Source organism: Mauremys mutica, chromosome 1, assembly GCF_020497125.1.
Source record: "Mauremys mutica isolate MM-2020 ecotype Southern chromosome 1, ASM2049712v1, whole genome shotgun sequence".
Classification (NCBI taxonomy): domain Eukaryota; kingdom Metazoa; phylum Chordata; order Testudines; family Geoemydidae; genus Mauremys; species Mauremys mutica.
In genome coordinates, this window is record NC_059072.1 from 207,918,392 (window position 1) to 207,937,663 (window position 19,272).

Below are 19,272 nucleotides of genomic sequence, written 5' to 3' on the forward strand. Positions count from 1 at the left end.
GGGGGAAAAAAAAAGGCCGCAATCAGCACTTCTACTGCCGCCGCTTCATTATTCGGCTGCAATTCAGCGCCTGGTCCTTCCCTCCGAGAGGGACTGAGGGACTCGCCGCCAAATTGCTGCCAAAGAGCCGGATGTGCTGACCCTTCCCATTGGCCGCCCCGAGCACCTGCTTGCTGCGCTGGTGCCTGGAGCCGGCCCTGAGTGAGAGAATTTGAGGAAAATGCTGAGTGTAATGGACAAGGGAGCCTCCCCTTTTTCCGTTTTTGGATGCACCAGCTGCCTCAGTTTCCCTTTTCTGTGTATGTTAGGACTGGGAAGGATTCCTCAAATATTGAGTGGTGAATTTCTGTCTTATGCTAGCTGAATAAATTATTCTTCAAACTGTCTTCTCTTGGGAAGGGGAATTAAAAACACCAGCTGGAAGCACATAAGTAATCTTGTTCTACTGTACTGCCACACAGCCTGGTCCCTGTCACCTAGAATACAAGATGTTGAGCTTCCTCAAGTCCCGGAAAGATCCAGAGAGGAGTTGAGGGCCCTCAGAACTTCTCAGGAGCAGTCTCTAAATAATGGTGGAGCTGCAGACGTACCTGAGATGGGGGGATGGGGAAACAACAATGTGCTGTATATCCTCTGGTGGAGGCAATGGGCAGTGGTAACAGTGGATGAGAAGAGAAAATTTCTCTGTTCTGGGGACAGGACAGAAACCTTATTCGTTCTTTGTGTGTCTGTTTGTTTATTATTGATGTTTCAATATCTTCTTTTAGCACATGCTGGAAAAGGAAACAAACCCAGCCGAGCCCAGCTGGAATTGAGAATGGTCCAAAGCAAAAAGGACATAGAAAACCCGGAGATAATAATAAAAGCTACTGAGTTATAAAGGCTGTATGTCTCCCAATAACGCACAATGTATTGATGTCCTCTTTTTCTTTCCTGTAAATTGTAATGTTTGCCTTAGATCTGTGACAGAAACCTGACTTCCATGAAATAGTGCCCTGCATAGGCAGATATCCACGATCAAACATACGTGCTGGCCTTGCTTGGTTTAAGGGGGAAAAAAGTGAGTAGTAAAACTTACTCACAGGTATCAAAATGGTTGTCAAATTCACTCAGCCTGTGTACCATAGGCAAGAGAATACACAGGTTCCTGCCTCGCCAAAGACTTTGGGTATGAATTTGCTAGTGGAATGACTGACTAACTGGCATATATATTGTAGCAAAGCATCTAGTGCCAATTTCACTAGCTACCTACTCCCTTAGCTGAAGGCATTTGGCAGCTTATTGTGGTATTCACTATCTCAACTGCTACAAAACTCAGTAGGGTTGAAATTGCACACAACTTCAGGCTGTGTATGGGGAGATATTTAGCATTAGATGCTCTGCAGAGGTCTTGAAGTGTAACTTCATGTTGCTAATAACTTTTCCTGTTTCTAGCCTATGAATGAATTGTGATTCCAATTTCTATAGGCGCTAATCCCTTTATTTCCAGTGACCACAAGTATCCACATCACTTTGTCCCCATGTTCCACTCCAGAAAAGACCAATGTTACTAATCTAATTAGCCAGTCAGTAGCACCAAGTAGAAATTTGTAATTCTACCTCTGGGACCAGATTTAATTCCCTTTTTATTAAGACGTCAAAACAAAGCTTCTTTAAGAAAGGAAGATGATGTGGCTACCTTTTGTAAATGTAACCCTATTAGTATTCTAATGAATAGCAAGTCACTGGGCTACTGACAACATTCATTATTTGTTGAGGGCATTTTAACCTTTATGGATGATTCAATTTAGAAGCCTCAGAGGGTGCACCTGCTTAACAAAAATGTACAACAGGTTCATCAGTAAAGCACTAAATAGTGAACAGTTGCCCACACTTGCCTGCAGACATAAGTGGAGAGGTTAGTTTGTTCATAATTCCATTCTTCAGACAGTTTCATGATCTGAATTTTACTGAATTATTTTATGCTGGCTCTCCAAAACAAAGAGCCATTTTTTTAATGTGTGCTGCAGGATGTTTGAATGTATCTAAGGATCTATACAACTGCTTATTATCATCCATAGTACCGAAGCACTTCAGTATAAAGTTCCTCCTGATCTAGTTTTTTCCCTCCTTCCATGGAGGCAGCTGGGGAATTTTTATTGGTTAACTTTTTTGTACCAAAATCCTGTTCCCTGAAGTGCTCTCAGAATGGGTTTCTTGACAATTTCTATATTCTGGGTGCTGATTAGGCAGTGAGGATAATCCTGAGAGATGTTGATCACCTACAACTCCTCTTGACTTCAACAGGCATTGCAAGTTCTCTGCACCTCTGAGAATGAGTCCTAGTGTGTTGTATGTGCCCAAACCTGAAAACGCAGTCTGTGGGCTTGATTTGTTCATCCTGGGGGACACAGATACAAACTGCATCCTCTTGCAGTAGCAGGGAGCAGTTGTGCACAGAGGGAGATGCTAAAAGGAAGGCAGTTTAAGTTCCATCCTCTGTCTGAGGCTGCCCAGAAAAAGCACTTGATCTGTGTGTTTCCTGGGTGCCTTCCCAGAAACTTCTTCCTGGCCAGCGCTGCCCAGTTACTAAGCTGTGTCAACTGGCTAGGTCTGGGTCCCTCAGCAGTGCTTGGCTTGTAGGTAGATAGTGCCACTGCAGTCTTTGTTAATCCAACATCCAAGTAGACTTTCTGCCATTGAAGCCCCTATTTTGTTTCTACTAGCAGACCCAGGGAGAGAATTTACACAGGTATCACTAATTTTAGGCCAAACAGATTTAATGTTTTTCTTTTTAATAGAGTGGAAGTTTTCCAATTTTAAGAGGCGTCTTAAATCTCTCTCAGCATCTCTGAAGCAAATAACACACAAGATGCTAATGCATTTTGCGATAAGTTTAGGAGAAGAACTCTCAGCTTTTGCTCTACGTGGCTAATACTTTATCATCTCCGATGCACTCAGCAATTAAAAGTTAAAAATTTGCTCTTCTGACATAAGAAACACACAAAAGAACATAGAAATTACTTAGTAAACTTGACTGTATTGCCACAATTTACAATAACCTCCACCATGAAATAACTTCCTAGCAATAATAATTCTGGTAATCTGAATAAAGCATAGAAGCCTCCTTAAGCACATGAGCTTATGGCTGATGTCCAGCATTCAAAGTCCTCAGCACTGTATTTTTAAATATTTTAAAGCTATTTTCCTTCGAGATAATGGCTAATTCCCATATGTTTAAAAATTTTATTACATAAAAACTGCCCTCTTTAACATACAATGTTTGCTGTGGAAGCTGCATGGGAAATGTAATCAACTTTCAAATTAGAGATAGTAGCTTTTAAATAAAAATGATATTTCAGTAATACAACTCCAAGGGCTTTCTACTTATTCTTCAACACAAATACATTTTTACCACTACCAAGTGCTAATCACTTAGTGGCCATATAGCCCACCCCAGGGATAACTATAAGCATAAACCCTTTTTATTTCACTTTTTTAAACTCATAACATTTCATGTTGATATTTGCAGTCATTCCCATAGACTTGAGAAGCTGCGATCAACAGACTGTTGCTCCATCTCTTCACACAATGATTCTTTAAATAGCCTCACAGTGTTCAACTTATAGGACTAGACCCTACAGAATTTTCAGCTTTTCCGTAGCTTAGTGAGAAATTCCTGTTCTTCATGTCAGGGGGTCAAAGGGAGAGGTTCATAACCCTCTTCTTTTTTGAAAAGCAGCAGTAACAATACAGATCCAAGCTTCTTGCCATCAAGAGAGCATATTTATGGCAAGCTTGCGATAAAATGGTACCAGAGGAGCCTCTCTTGGTGTTTAGGAGCAAATACATTGGTTTGTGCTTCTAGAAAAAGGGAGGGGTTAATATGGAAAATGGAATAATAGATTCCATGAAAGGGATTAATAAGTTAAATGATGATAATTCAATACAGAATTTTTATCTGTAAAACTTAGCCAAAATGAATTTTCCTATGAAGCAGAACAGAGGCAAGCTAATAAGAGGCACCTATGACTTGCCATATCAGCTTGGACCAGTGATCTAAATCGGATATTCAGACCTCAGGAGTGGCCTGTGCCTGATGCTTCAGAGGACAGCAGACCCCCCTCCTTCCCCACCCCTCCAGTAATGCCCTTCTCGTTTAATATCTGTGATGAACTGATGCAATACCACAAGAAAGCAGAGGGAAAATAAAGACATGAAAATGCAGAACTGAATTTGGAGAAGTTCAGTTACGAACTGGCCACAATTTGCAACCACTGCATTCTACCATCTTCTGTTGAAGTCAATGGGAGATGCTCGTATGATATCAGAATGAACTCCCATTGAAGTCAATGATATTCTTTCCATGACTTTAATTAGATCAGGCCATGCATCAGCTGCAGAAGCAGGCTCAATGTCTAATAATTGAAGAAGCATTGAGAAACTGACTGTAAGTGCACATTGTAGTTACCTTGTAACATTGTAGTCACAACATATGGACAAAGGTATTTTTAAATGTTAAAGCAATTCATATAACTTGAAGGCATTTTTACCAGTGAAATGTTATGCAAGACTTTTTCCTAGTGTTTTTAGAACAAACTGTATGTGCCACACTGCACAAACTCAACACGATCATATCCAATCATTCTTGTATTCCCCCTTCTCTTCTCTTGGATGTAACATCCATGAAGATTCCACTGATACAGAAATTACACGTACTTCCAGAGCAGCTAGGAAACGGCTCAGTATTCACTCTGGCCTTTAGCACGGTTCCCCATTATTCATTTAAAGGAAATGAGTCTATCACAGGAGTCAAGTCTTATCCACTTGCAGATCCTCATCCAAAGAAAAGCTGTCAAACTAAAATGAATGTCTCTAATGATTGCAGAGGTACAGGCAACTTGGCAGAGAGCAGTAGATTCAATCATTCTGTTCAGTGATTTTCATCTGTCAACAAAATGGAAGGCTGGTGTTACTTGAGCTAATTAAATTGTGTTTGAACCCATTTTCTGTAATGAACTTCTTTGTGTGCAGGCATTGTGATTATTATAGTTTCACTTATTTGTGGAGCCTTATGGAGAATGGACCAAAACTCTCTTAAAAATTAATTATCTAGTCTATTCTGGGCCGGAACCCAAGCTTTTTATGCATAAAACTTCTGACTTCCTTGGAAGATACATGCATAACGACACTTTAAAGTTTTTTTTTTTTAAAGTGTTGTGGAAGTTTATTCATGCTTGGCATACATACATGTTTTTAAAATCTGCATTAAAATTGGTAATGTAGATGTTCATTTGCTGATTTATATTTAAAACGCAAGAAATCTATAATCAACATACTATACAAAAGAATTGGAGGACCAAGGTTTCTAGCTAAAAATACTGCCTTGTTAAGAGTATCCTATACGTATCTGGATTGATTGATGTTAATTCGTTGTCTGATACTGTTAGAGTGGTTGTGTTAGTCTATTTTATTTGACAATATGTGGCAAGAAAGATTGTAATAAAAATGTCTACATTAATATATTGTGCATAAAAATTGTTAGCTTCTATTTTTGAATATGTTGACCATTTCAGAATTAAACCAAACAAGAACAGTTCGGCAGTGTTCTGAGGAAGTGGATTTGATTAAGATTTTATGAGTATCTGATATAAAGATTGGGTGGATAAAGGGAAAGCCCACATTTGGACACCTAAATCGTCCCAATATAAAACCACAGGATTGGGGAGGGGGGGTTATACTAGGCTTGTCTTCTGCGCATTTCTTTGAATAACTTTCATAGCAGTAGAAATTTGCTGGAAGGTTAAGGGTTAAAGCTCACTAATGGGGAGGAGAAGGCGTTAGTGATTCGAGGATGCTAGACTGATTTATAGAGGATGTTTAGCTCCATAACTGCCTGTGGGAGACCTACATGTTCCAACTGAAAAGTGACTCTGGCATTCTGCATCTCTATTCCCATATACGTGTTACTAGGGTGAGAGAGTATTTTGCCCTCATCGGGGATTAGGGGCTCCAGAACAAGAACCGCAGTTCATTCCTTGGTCTGCTTCTTGAGCAGTGAAATCGAAGGGAGTGCAGTGCCAGGTCAGGCCCCCTTGCCTGTATCCACATGGCATAATTTACACATTCGGGCCGTTCTGTGAGTGGAAGAAGGCAGACATCCAGTTTAGTGAGAAACATGGGAGTTCTTCTATTAAAGAAGTCACTTCTGCAAAATGCCCGTGCCAGTCAGAGAGGCTGATTTGGTCACTTAGCCAAGTGAAATTGGTGCCCCCCAATTAAATGAAACAATGGCTCCCCTATACCCCTTTAAAAAGTTGAGGTATTCGCTGGTATAAAACTAACACATAGTCCAGCTACTTAGAAATCAAAATGTTTCTTGACTGAAGCTTAAACACTAAACAAATCATTTCTCTTCAATCAGATCACAGCTTTTCATTGTTGGAGTACCTTTCAACGCCTATTTAAGTCAATGGAACAGATTTATTAATTAAATATTTAGAGTAGAATATTTTCAAAAGAAAAATGGCTTTTGAAAATAACTTTTTCTGCTCTCTTCTTGGTGTTAACTATTGACAAATGAGACCCTTTATTTGAGGACAGTTTTCTGTTCCACAGCATTCTGAGATAAATTATTTGCTGTGCACAGCAACTTAAAATTTCAAGTCTGCAATAGTTGTTAAGCTTTGAAACTAGAAATCTCTTTTAAATATTTGAGTAAATCGGTGAGTTTATGCACATTTATATTAGAAGATTTAAGGTAAACAGGATGCCCCAATGCTTATCAGAAACATGAAAATGTGCGGTTATTTTACCAACCAAGAGCCTTGAACACAGATCTTATAGGGAATCTGTTGTTTTTAATATGTTTTCTTCAGAGTGAGATCCCAAGCTAGTTGCTCATCATTTGAATTGAGTCAAAAGGAAACTAGCCAGGAGAGAAGAACATATAAGCAGTTTAGCGGTCCCACAACTTCCATACAGTTAGCTAGGAAACCAATCCCAGGCCTCAATAGTGAGACCAAAAAAAGATCCTATGAAGTGGCACTTGTTGCTCCAGCTACGAGCTCACTCTGGCCTTGATTCAGGAAAACACTTACATGCTTAACTTTAGTGAGTCTTTAAGTAAATGGGATGTAAACATATACGTACAGTTAAGCATGTGTCTGAAGTACTTTCCTGAATAAAGATGCATATTCCTCGGTTGGTGCCTCTGGGAGCAGCCACAGGTCTTGAGGCAAAAAACCCCCTGAATTTGTAGAGAATAAGGTAGCACATGGAAGAAAATACCAACAATATTTGAAGGCTGTGCCATATGTTATCACTAAAATTACCTGTATAACGTACATGTTGCCTTTGTTGTTGCATTGCTATTTAGAAAAATCTGTGTCTAGAAGAATGTAGCGTATGTACTGTGTATGTGTTAAAGTGTTAGTTGCAGTGGGGGGAAAATGCAGAATTTGGGGGCTGGCTGTGCAGGCCTTCAGAATGGGAGCAGAAAGTCTTACGAATTATATTTTTATAGACAGCACTGTGGCTTCAAGTCCCGGCCACATCATATCTGCCTCTTCCAGGAACGTAACATTGTGAGGGAGGAGAGCAGAAGGTGGCTATGACATGTAGGGATAGTACAACCCCAACAGCCCTGGACAGATTACAAATAAATAAAATATGCCTTTGAAGTAATATTTTTTTAGTTCTAAATTGTTAAACAGAGAAATATTTACAAGTTAACTTTCTATGTACTTGATATTTGTGTGGTGTTTCGTATTGAATAGATGACCCTGTTATATGTTTACATCTCTTAAAGATCGTCCTTGAGGCATATAAAATAAGTAAATGAATTGTATGCCAGACAGACAGAGTGCCATGTAATGGTAATGGTTTTAATTTCTGGTGAAAATGTCGGCTTTGATAGTGCTTGTGTATATTCTGGTTGGCTCTCGTGCATTTTGTTCTTTCTACAGAAAGGCTTATCTACTTAATTGTGGAGGGGTGCAGTAGTACAGTAGATAAAGGGCTAAAGATTGCTGCCCAACCCACTGTAATTTGTGCATTGATTTTTTTTAAACATCAGTAGTCCCAATTTTCAGTTTTGAGTTGCATTAACCATGCTAATAGATAAAGCTGGGGTACGTTAGAAACCTTTGGATTTTGATTTAAACATGTCTCAGAGGTGTTGAGATGAGTCAAGAGAATCGAAGTTAACATGACTACATTAAACTGAATGTGAAGCTGACGGGCTTTGTTTAGCTGCCCATGCAGAGAGGAGTGCAAAAATAGACAAACAGTGTGGATGGAGAAAAGTGAAGGGGGTTTTTGGCCAACAAGTTGTAGTAATTTGAAGTGTGACGAACATTGTTTTTTAATACATGGCCTGACTTTCAGAAGAGCTGTGTTACCAATAAATCCCATTCAGTTGGAGTTGTGGGTTTCCAGCACCTTTGATGGTCAGACCAATTATTTCTTACCTTGATGTACTTTTTTCCTTAATTTGTACTTAATTTTTAGATCTGGGAGAATAGGACAAAAGCAAATCACTTTTAAGTATCAAGAAACTGGTTTGGGTGTTTTTTTACATTTATTTTACAGGGCCTCCATGCGGGGGTGAGGGGCTGCCTGCATAGATAAACAGGGTTGGAGTCCAGTGTTGGATGCTGTGTCCATATTCCAGCCATATATATCTATGGGTTAGAGAAATTATTTGACAATAGTCGACAATAATGTCTTCTTTCCCTTCTCTTATTTTTCTAAAGAACCAGTCCAGTCTCCTAAAAACACTTTATAAATACTTCACTTTTTCCAATAGCTGGGGAAGAACTTATCAGCTGTTTTCTCTTGGGAGATTTTTTGTATCCAGGCCTGACAAAGTGCAGAGATAGCAAAGAACTGAAAAACCTGATGGAGCATCTAATCATGTGACATGGGACAGAGGAGGGTATGCTTTATTCTGTGCTTTACTGTGCACATACCCGACTCCCATTGCGATCTGTGGATACAATTTGTGTGATGAGTCTTGAGGAGAGACTAGAGCCCCTGAGGGATGGCAGTATCAAAATGCACTTACTTCTCTATCTGCACTGCCTTTCAGGAGGAAATGCACCAGTTCTTGGAAGCTTGGAACACTAAGGCAGGGAGAGCCAAGTTTGTTTGGTTTTATTTTCAAATACAGCCCCCAGGGCCTGATTCAGCATATCATGCATTTGATATTAAAGCACATGCTTATGTGCTTTGCTGTATTGGGGCCCTCATGGGTCACTTGCTGCCTTTCTAGCCATATGACACTTCTAACAGTGACATAGTTTTCATGGGCCCTTAGGTTCACATAGGGGAAATAAATGGAAGGTGCTTGCATATGGCAATCGTTTGCACCTCTTTTTGTATATTTCTAAATTGAAATCAATAACACAATTAGAGGCAGGATTTTTCCCAGTTGTAAGAGCAACAAAAATTTTTAGGCCTTGATCCTGCAAATAGTCATGTGCATGCTTACACTTCAATGTGCACAAGTAGATCCTATTGATGTCAATGGGGCTATCCACATGCATTAAAGGTTAAGAATGCATTTGCAAGATGTGATGTAATGTAATTAATTTAAATTATATTCCTTAACTTTTACCATAGTATGTATGAGGCTAATAGAACACTCTAAGATGCAGTTAACATCATCTGTTCTTCCACGCCCAAACGCTATGTCATTTTGAAGGAATAGATATGCTTGATACTGAATTGCCAGCTGGTGTGGTGGGTCCCACTTATTTTATGAAGAACTTTGGTGTTTAATCACTAACTACTTCAAACCAATATTGAAATCTCAGTGCTCTCAAGTGAATTCAGTTTGATTGTTTCAACCGAGTACTTCTCTCCCACTGCAAAACCACTACACAGTTGCACAATTTGTAGTTCAGTGATTGTCATTGTCATCGGAAGATCCGCTAGAACTGGATAGGGGTTGCCTTGTACAACTGCAGTTATGTAGGTAAAGTAATGTGAAGTAGCTTTCACAGTGCCTGCTTTCACAGTAGTTGCACGCTGTCAGCATTACCCAGATCTGACAAGAATTGTTTAAAAATTAGCCTGTTTCTGTAGAACAAATTATTGTAGTTCTGGCAGCAAACCTGCCCCTCTGTCTGAACTCATAGTTCTTGCACAAGAAAAATTTAAGGCACCCAATAAACCCTGCTGTTCACTATAGAAAACACTGGATTTGAATTGTGCTGCACTCTTCAGCATCTAATGGGTTACTTTTTTTAGTCTCCCAGTCTTAAGTGGCATTAATATATATTTCTTCCCTTTATTTACAGATTAAAAAAAAAACCTTCCTGAACCAAAATAACACTAGTATCCCTGTGAGGAAGGGAGTTCCAGAAGATATAGTTTCAGGCAGTATAATACTAGTTGTCATTGTCAGCTGTCAGCCTAGGACTATTTTGTCTGAAGAACCTATCAATAAATGATCAATTGTAGAAGAGCACTTGTGGGTGTATATACACATTATAGTCTAACAGAGCCCTTAAGTATGAGCCTAACTTTAAGCATGTGAGTTGTTCCATTGACTTCAGTGATACTATTCATGTGCTTAAAGTTAAGCATGTACTTAAGCACTTTGCTAGATTGAAGCCTTTGTCCAGAAGTGCCAAGTGGCTCCATCAGAATTGATATTTATACAAGAAATGTTCAATACTGATTGAACAATGTTTTCTCCTTATTAATATATTGGAAAACTGTAGTGTGGTTTGTCATTTTAGGAGAGAGATGATGTGATAGAAGGGTTTAAGTTCTGGATATTCCAATGCCATTGAATCGTGATCTTACAATTTGCTGTTGGCGCCATTTTAAATGTAGCCTTTTTATGTCACTTTCACTCTGGAAAATGAAGAAACATTATTTCCTAAATGCCAGTTTACTGTGCTTTTCACTTATTCAATCGCTGGAGAAAAAGGAGTTTGGAATTATTTTCCATTGGTGTTTTCTCCAGGCTGTTGATTTCTGAATTAATTAAGAAAAAGAGGACTGAAATTGGGCCTTACTTAAAATATATAAAATGAACCTTAAATATTGACCCAGTTAGTGATTTTGTTTTTCTTCTTAATGAAAGGTGGTAGCATCTGAAAGAGGCCAATGTGTAGGACTTTTGTTTGAAGCACATTTCATCCTGCTGTACTGTGTAAATGAACAGGGCAGAGGCCACCAGAATCTGTTATCAAATAGAGTAATGCTGTAATACAGATTGTATGTTTTTGTGAAAGTCTTAATCTCTTCTTATGAAGATTAAACACAAATCATTATTTTCATGGTGTATACGTGAAATGTAATTTTTTTTTCAATAAAATGTTTCTTTTCCTAAACGGTTTACCTGGCGTGTTTTAATGACTCCTTTATCTCTGGAGTCCTTCATATGCAAATCTCACTAAGAGTATAGTAGAATGAGGGGCCAGTGCTCACCTCACATGCATTGTTAATTGTGATTTTTCTTTTGCTCAGTCATAAGAAAGGTACAACACAGCAAACCTCTGTGTACTTTGACAAAGTAGTAAAAGATTACTGAGGAAAAGACTTGTTGAGAGAGCCTCCTAGCCCAGCTAGACAGGCTTATGCTAGGAAGCTAAAAAGAGCTGTGTAGACGTGGCTTGGGCTTTCAAGCCCACCCCTTACCCCGGGCTAGTGTCAGAGATTTTTAAGACTAGAAGGTAGCATTAGATCATCTAGTCTGATCTCCTGTGTCACACCTGCCAAAGAACTTCACAATGACCCCTGTATCCAGGGGTAACTTGTTTGATATTGACTGGTTGATGCTGACCTGCGGTGAAATTCCTGCGGTTCCTTAGAGTTCAAATCATCATTGTAAAGCAGAAGGATGGTATTTAAGCAATGCACATGGTATATTGTTAATGGGGACAAAGATGAATAGGGGGAAAGTGTCACTAGAGTAGAGGTCTGCTCAGGGCTAACTTTGAAACCTAACCTGAGCCCGATCCAAGCCCAAGAGAGTCAAGTCATTCTCAGACCTGACCAGGACCTGACACTTCCTCTCAAACCTCTGTCAGCACCACGGTCTTGTCCTTGGGACTAGGCCTGGTGGGGTCTTCCCACTCCCCACCCCTTGTGCCTGCAATCCATCTCCAGTCACTGCCTGCCCCATGGGCTCAGTGTGGTGACAGCTTCGAGTCCCAGTCCTGCTGACCACCGGCCCCTGCTGGACTATGTGTGCTGTGGAGTGAGAGGTGCTGTGACTCAGCACACTCACTGCACAGCAAACGCAGCACAGTGAGGAGGTAGCAGCCGGCAGGAGCAAGGGCTGCAGCTGCATCAACCCCACAAGCAGGAGAAGGTGAGCAGAGACAACCCAATCTGAGCCCGAGGGTGTCTGGTGGTTTTCCGATCTGACCTGAACCTGACCCTTGTAGTTGGGTTCCATCAAGTTCAGGTCAGGTTGCAAGCCTCTAGCTCAGAGGATTGAGGTGTTGGTCAGTATCTGTTTCAAGTTGGTAGTCAAAGTTTCACCAAACAGCCTTGAATTGTTTTGTAGAACAAATGACAGGTCTTGTTCCAATGTCTGGTGGGCAAATGTTCACAGCCTGTCCCAGCCTCCACCACAACTGGACATCTTGTTGATAGTCACAGAAGAAAGGCATACAAATGATTACTTATCGCCTCACACTCCAGGTTGTCTCTGAGGAACATAGTTGTGGGGAAGCTCACACTGCAGATGCTGTATTTGCTCTCCGAATCAATAGAGGGGTTTCATAAAAAATCCAGACGTACTTATGCAGTTTGACCAGGTGCAAGTATGAATTCATGTCCAGCCAGCATCACCTTATGTGTGATTATGTTACTGAGCAAGCAAAGCATCAACCTGCTGAGTGTTCTTTATATCACAATGGGGAAAAAAACCCAGCAGAGAGAACTTTCTCTGTAGATGTGAATTCCCTATAATTTAACAATAATATGCAGGTCCACTTCTGTGTGTGTGGTATAGGAACAATTGGTAACTTTGGAGCTGTATTTATTTCTCGAACGCTTATTGTGTCAAAGTATGCATCACAGCCCAGGAACACTTTGGGGTCATTAATTCTAAAGGAAATATTGATTAGAGAACAATGCCATACTTCTCAGAAAAGATGATTTTCAGCTGAATGTGATGAGCAACTGAAGTGAAGTGCCCCCTACTGTTAGCAAGACCCTACTAATGCTGCTGTTTTGCCATATTTAGTTCACCATGTCAGCTTGACTCACACCATAGCCCGCTGGTGTCAGCTTGGCTTCCCGCTTCAGCTTGTTGCCCTGGCTGTGCACATGCCCCTCTGCCTGCCCAGGAGAGTGCCAACCTGAGAGTCAATAATATAGGAGAATTCATGGGAGAGCCTTAGGTCTCGTTGCACTAAATAAACCTAGTCCTGTATAGGAACTGTCATATTAGATCAAAGCAATCGGTCATCCAATCTAGCTGGAGCTAATGCATGCTTCTTTAGAAGCAGGTGAGAGGAAAGAAACATGCAGGTTGGCATATCGCATGTGATTGTTCTTTAGTGACTTCGGTGAAATGCATTTGGTGATTTGTCTGGTTCCTAGTACACAGATTGTTCATATTGCAAAAAAAAAAAACCCAACAACCACCTACCATCATCTGTAACAGACAGCAACTGGCAAACTTTTCAGAGGTGCTCAGATAGAGTCGGTCTCTAAGAGGGGTTCCGCCATTTCAGAGTTAAGAGCACACTAACAGTGGACATTTTCACTGCAGTTGCTTTCTATTTTCCTTGGATAAATACAGGACTTCATCTTTGGAGGTGTCAAGCTGGCACTTTTCATAGGTAGGTCAGTCTTTTCCTGTCTGGTAAGTGGAGAAAATGAGGCACAGACACAGTTGTCTTAATTGTGTTAGTATAATGTTGCATCAGTTTAGGTTGAATATATGGGCGAAAGGTGTTACAGTGATTAGGTTATGGTATCACATTAAACAGTGTTAAAGAATGTAGTATATTAGACCTCAGCCTGCTTAGCACCACATCAAACACAATGTTTAACCTTTTTAAAAATCCAGAAAAGAAGGAAAAAGAGTTAAAGCATTTGAAATGAAAAGTATTAAATAATTTATTTTAACAACATCCCTTGTTCCTTTTCCCGTTAGCTGGAGAGAGTTTTTAGAAGGACAAACGCCCTTGTTTGACAGTGTCTGAAATGGTATTAGATATGGCAATAGCTGTCCTTTTGGGGAAAAGAAATGAAGTTGGTTAAGATCAGTCCGATGCAGTTTCATTCCTGAAGGAGTTTGTGGTTGTGCTGGAGCTGGTAGGAGCAGTGATGTCATCTGGCTCTCTGTGGCGCCATATGGTCAGGACATCCCTCAGAATTAGGCTGACAAAGTCTGGGGTCCCAGGAGATGGTGGAGGTGTGTGTGTGTGGGGCCTCCATGAGGGTTATGTTTGCTCCAGTAACCTCCATCTGTCCTTTTTGTTCTTTCATATTTGTCCCACAAAATCTCTTTTAAGGACTCAAGAAGGGAGAGATGGGTGGAATATTCCATCACCTCATTATTTTGTCCAGCAATTAAGCCTAATATCTAATATACCAATTTTGGCTCATTAACTTCAGGCTCCACATCTCCTGTTTTTATCAAGCATAATTTTAACAGCCTTTAGAATATATCAGCATGGCCTTTTTGGTTTAGACCAATCCAGCTTCTTACACTTGCATTTGTTACAACATTTGTTGTTCTAGGTTATTGTGACACCTTATGAATTTACGCTCACTTTTTATGGTTAAACTCACAATTGGAGTACATTTGTAGGCCCAGTCATCACAACACCACATTGTGACTTGACCAAGTTACTCTATAGGTAACTGCCAGTGCTGGGAAGAGAATGTATGAGTCTTGGTCTGCAAGCTGCATTAGGCTGCATTCTGGTACGTGATGGGCTAATAAGCCAAAGCCCCCCTAATGTGTTCTTGAAGCTTTTTTATCCATCTTCTTAAAGAAACTCTTGAAAATTCCTTTTCTGAAATAAATCTATTATGCAGTAGCTGTGTCAGAAGCTATTATCTGTGTCTAGCTAATATTATCTATTATCTAGAGCCATTTTGCTTATCAACCCACTTCGACTCCTTATCTATGTGGCTGATTTATGGGAATAGTATCTCGCTATAGACAAGAGCAATCTACTCCAAGAAGTAGCTGAGTAGAGGCAAAGCTGTATATGGATATTCTACCAGTGTGGCTGGGCTCTCCCACTGACCCGGACTGGAGTTTGATAGTGGGTGAAAGGGAGAAAAATACTGTGGTCTGTCTACCATGGCTGCTGTTGGCACTGGTGGAGACAATCCTGCGTGCAGTTCTCCAAGGCGAGAGACCTAAAAGGGTAGCTTGCACTAGTACTTTAGGGGAGGGCTACTCTGCAATTAAACACCCATGGCTGGCCTGTGTCAGCAGAATGGACCTGTCCCCAGAGGTTGAGGCTTGCCAGTGGGGAGGGGTAAGGTAAGGAATGGGGTGGGGAAAGCAGGGGCTCCTGGAAGGAAATAGTAGGAGAGCTCCCTCAAGGGCTGAGGCTCCTGGGAAGGGATATATGTAGGGGTTTAGGGTCCAGGGGGTCAGGCTGCTGGTGGCAGGGGGTTGGCACCTGTGAGGGGAAGAGAAGGGGGGGCTGGTATAGCCTGGGGGGGTGGCACTAAGGGCCCCCACACAGACTTTAAATGTCAGGCCTCCGTCCCTGGTTATACATGAATTTGAATGACAATAAAATGCAGGAAATGCTGAGAATACTGTGCTGGACTCCATGTAGGAGGGCCTGCTGCAGTCCTTCCTGCACAGCCTGCATGTGACACTGTCACAATCCTTGAGTAGCATGAACCTTTATTTATTACTAAGCTCCGTAAGAGCAAGTGCTGAAGGAGCTCCAGCCTAGCTATAGCTTGCATTAAGTTTTAGTAAAAGGATGGGCTACTGTTCTAAATACACCAGTCACACACACGGAATCAGATGAAAGGGGGCAGAGGGGTTATATGTCAATAGAAATAAGCAAAGGTACAAAAAAATTGTCTCCCTGACCAGCCATCAGTGGACTTGTTCAGTTCCATTCCTTTACAATAGAAATTTGACAGGAAGCCGCAAACATTTCATTGAACTAGACACAATAGTATGTCGCTGACTCGGTGGAGTGTGAGGATTAAAGTAGTGAAACCACTAGTGAAGAGCGTGAGGGAAATTCTACAAGCTTTGGTGAAACCAAAGGAAGAACCTGATTGGTTAAAATCTTTCATATTCATTTTACTGGCCACTTTCTGGTTTAAAACTTTACAAGCCATTGACAACATAAGTAGTTTTCTTCAAAACTCTGGGCTTATCCCTGGTAAAGAATCAAGGCTGATGAAATCACTTCTAAGCAAATGGGAGTGCCTTTGAGAATCCTGGCCTCTTATTCTTCACAAGTCAAAACTTGTAGCAGCTCACCTAAGCCTCGAACAAGATTTCAAGAAGAAAAGAGGCAGAAAGAGGGGAAAAATCCATAATGAGACAGGACCGCTCTCTACAGCCATGAAAACTAAAGTTCAAGGTTGATATTTTTTACACTGCTCTAAACTTGCTTATCCATGAAATTACAAGAAGATCTGAAACAACACCACCACAAGTCAATAGCATGTTTTCATTTATTTGGAGCCAGATTACTAATGATGCAAAATTACAGCATCACACAAAAGTAAAAATTTATCAAAATGCTATGCAAGAGATTTGATAGGAAATGATTTTTTTTTAAGAAACTTACCTTTTAAACAAGCTGAGAGAGATACTATTTGGAAAAAATGACTTCAATAATGGCATAGAGAATACACTTATAAAGTTGCAAACAATACCAAACTGGGAGGAGTTGCAAGTGATTTGGAGAATAGGATTAAAATTCAAAATGATCTGGACAAACTGGAGAAATGGTCTGAAGTAAATAGGATTAAATTCAATAAGGACAAATGCAAAGTACTCCACTTAGGAAGGAACAATCAGTTGCACACATACAAAATGGGAAATGACTGCCTAGAAATAGTACTACGGAAAGCAAACATCGTTCTGGGATGTATTAGCAGGAGTGTTGTAAGCAAGACACAAGAAGTTATTCTTCCATGCTACTCCGCGATGATTAGACCTCAACTGGAGTATTGTGTCTAGTTCTGGGAGCCACATTTCAGGAAAGATGTGGACAAATTGGAGAGAGTCCAGAGAAGAGCAACAAAAATGATTAAAGGTCTAGAAAACATGACATAGGAGGGAGGATTCGAAAAAAAATGGGTTTGTTTAGTCTGGAGAAGAGAAGACTGAGAAGGGACATGATAACAGTTAAGTATGTAAAAGGTTGTTACAAGATGGAGTAAGAAAAATTGTTTTTCTTAACCTCCGAGGATAGGACAAGAAGCAGTGGGATTACAGAAAGTCTTGAAAGGCAGCTGCACAGAGACCTCAGGTATTATAACTCACAAGCTGGACCCCCTTCCAGCTAGGGCTCAACTCTTCTCCCCCCAGTTCAGTTCTTGGTTTCAGGTGTTTTTCAGTGTCTCTTAGGGTGGGGAGGCAGAGGAGAACCACGATGATCTCACTCCTCTGTCTTATATAGTTCTTGTGTAAAATAGTTCTTGTGTAAGGCAGGAACCCTTTGTCTTCCAGGGGAAAAACACTGGCATACCAAAAGGAGAGGAGAGGTATCCAGTACCAGGTTATTCGGACCTATGTCTCTGCATGGCTGTGGCAGCCATTGCTCATAGGCTTTTCTCCAGCATCAACAGGAAGACTAAGCTCTTTTACAGTCCATTGTTTCTGCTAATTGCCCATTAGCCTGTCTGGCTTTTTCATTGTTGGACCTGAAGGGCTGGTAGGGGGTGACACCCAAAGTAACACATTTGAAATAGATACATAATTAATATTCCTTACTTCAGATACAGACATGATACAGGCATACAAATTGCATAATCACATTCAGTAAATCATAACCTTTCCAATGAGCTCTCATATGAGCCATCTCGCATAAAGTATATCTGTTATGTCAGATCCATATTATAAGCATATTTTCATAAAGAATATGGAGTGAAACGTCACCCAAAGCTTCTCTATAGCTAATGTACAGGCTAATGGACACCTGCCAGCACATCAGACAGTTACATATAGTGGGTGAAAGTTCCAAAAGGGCCTAAGTCCCACTTTCAACAGTCTTGGAGGCTGGAGAGGAGTCAATTTAGGGGACAGAATCCAGAGGGATGTTAGCTTGATCAGGTAATCATGGCTACAGGTGAGGTTAGTAGGATCAGAAATGTCCAAAAGGCTGCATCAGGAATGACCATATGTACCAAGAAATAGTGGACGAGCTGGCAGCATTGGGGATTCAACAGATCAGTGACCAGTACAAGGAGCAGATTAAGTGGCAGTGACTGTTCTATTTACAGACACTAGAGGGCGTTCCTTTCAACAAAAATAGACACTTCATTGCATAGAGATACTATTCAAGCACAGTGTGGATGCTACTTACACACACATTCCCCTGCCGACACTTAGGTAGGGAGATACACGTGTGTGTGTGTGTGTGTCCATGTCCATTATGCCTCAAACTGTCTTCAAGATCAATCTATCTATCTATCTATCTATATATATATATATATATATATCAACAAGGACAAGTGCAGAGTCCTGCACTTAGGACGGAAGAATCCCATGCACTGTTACAGATTAGGGACCGAATGGCTGGGCAGCAGTTCTGCAGAAAAGGACCTAGGGGATATAGTGGATGAGAAGCTGATACAAGTCAACAGTGTGCCCTTGTTGCCAAGAAGGCTAACCCTTGTTGGGCTGTATAAGTAGGAGCATTACCAGCAGATCGAGGGACGTGATCATTCCCCTCTATTTGACATTGGTGAGGCCTCATTTGGAGTACTGTGTCCAGTTTTGGGCCCCACACTACAAGAAGGATGTGGAAAAATTGGAAAGAGTCCAGCAGAGGACAACAAAAATGATTAGGGGGCTGGAGCACATGACTTATGAGAAGCGGCTGAGGGAACTGGGCTTGTTTAGTCTGCAGAAGAGAAGAATGAGGGGGGATTTGATAGCTGCTTTCAACTACCTGAAAGGAGTTTCAAAGGGGATGGATCTAGACTGTTCTCAGTGGTAGAAGATGACAGAACAAGGAGTAATGGTCTCAAGTTGCAGTGGGGGAGGTTTAGGTTGGATATTAGGAAAAACTTTTTCAGTAGAAGGGTGGTGAAGCACTGGACTGGGTTCCCGAGGGAGGTGGTGGAATCTCCTTCCTTAGGCCTGGTCTA

General features: G+C 40.8%; 1 protein-coding gene across 6 annotated transcripts in view; it reads left to right on the forward strand.

Annotated features, from left to right (window-relative positions):
• Window positions 1-11,327, forward strand: part of PDXK (pyridoxal kinase) — a 105,809-nt gene extending 94,482 nt beyond the window's left edge. For all 6 annotated transcript variants that reach the window (XM_045002606.1, XM_045002609.1, XM_045002610.1 and 3 more), the window contains one exon: window positions 768-11,327. In XM_045002606.1, the coding sequence (XP_044858541.1) occupies window positions 768-880 (113 nt within the window). In that variant the 3' untranslated portion in view covers window positions 881-11,327. The remainder of the gene's footprint in view (window positions 1-767) is intronic.
• Window positions 11,328-19,272: the final 7,945 nt, after the last annotated feature.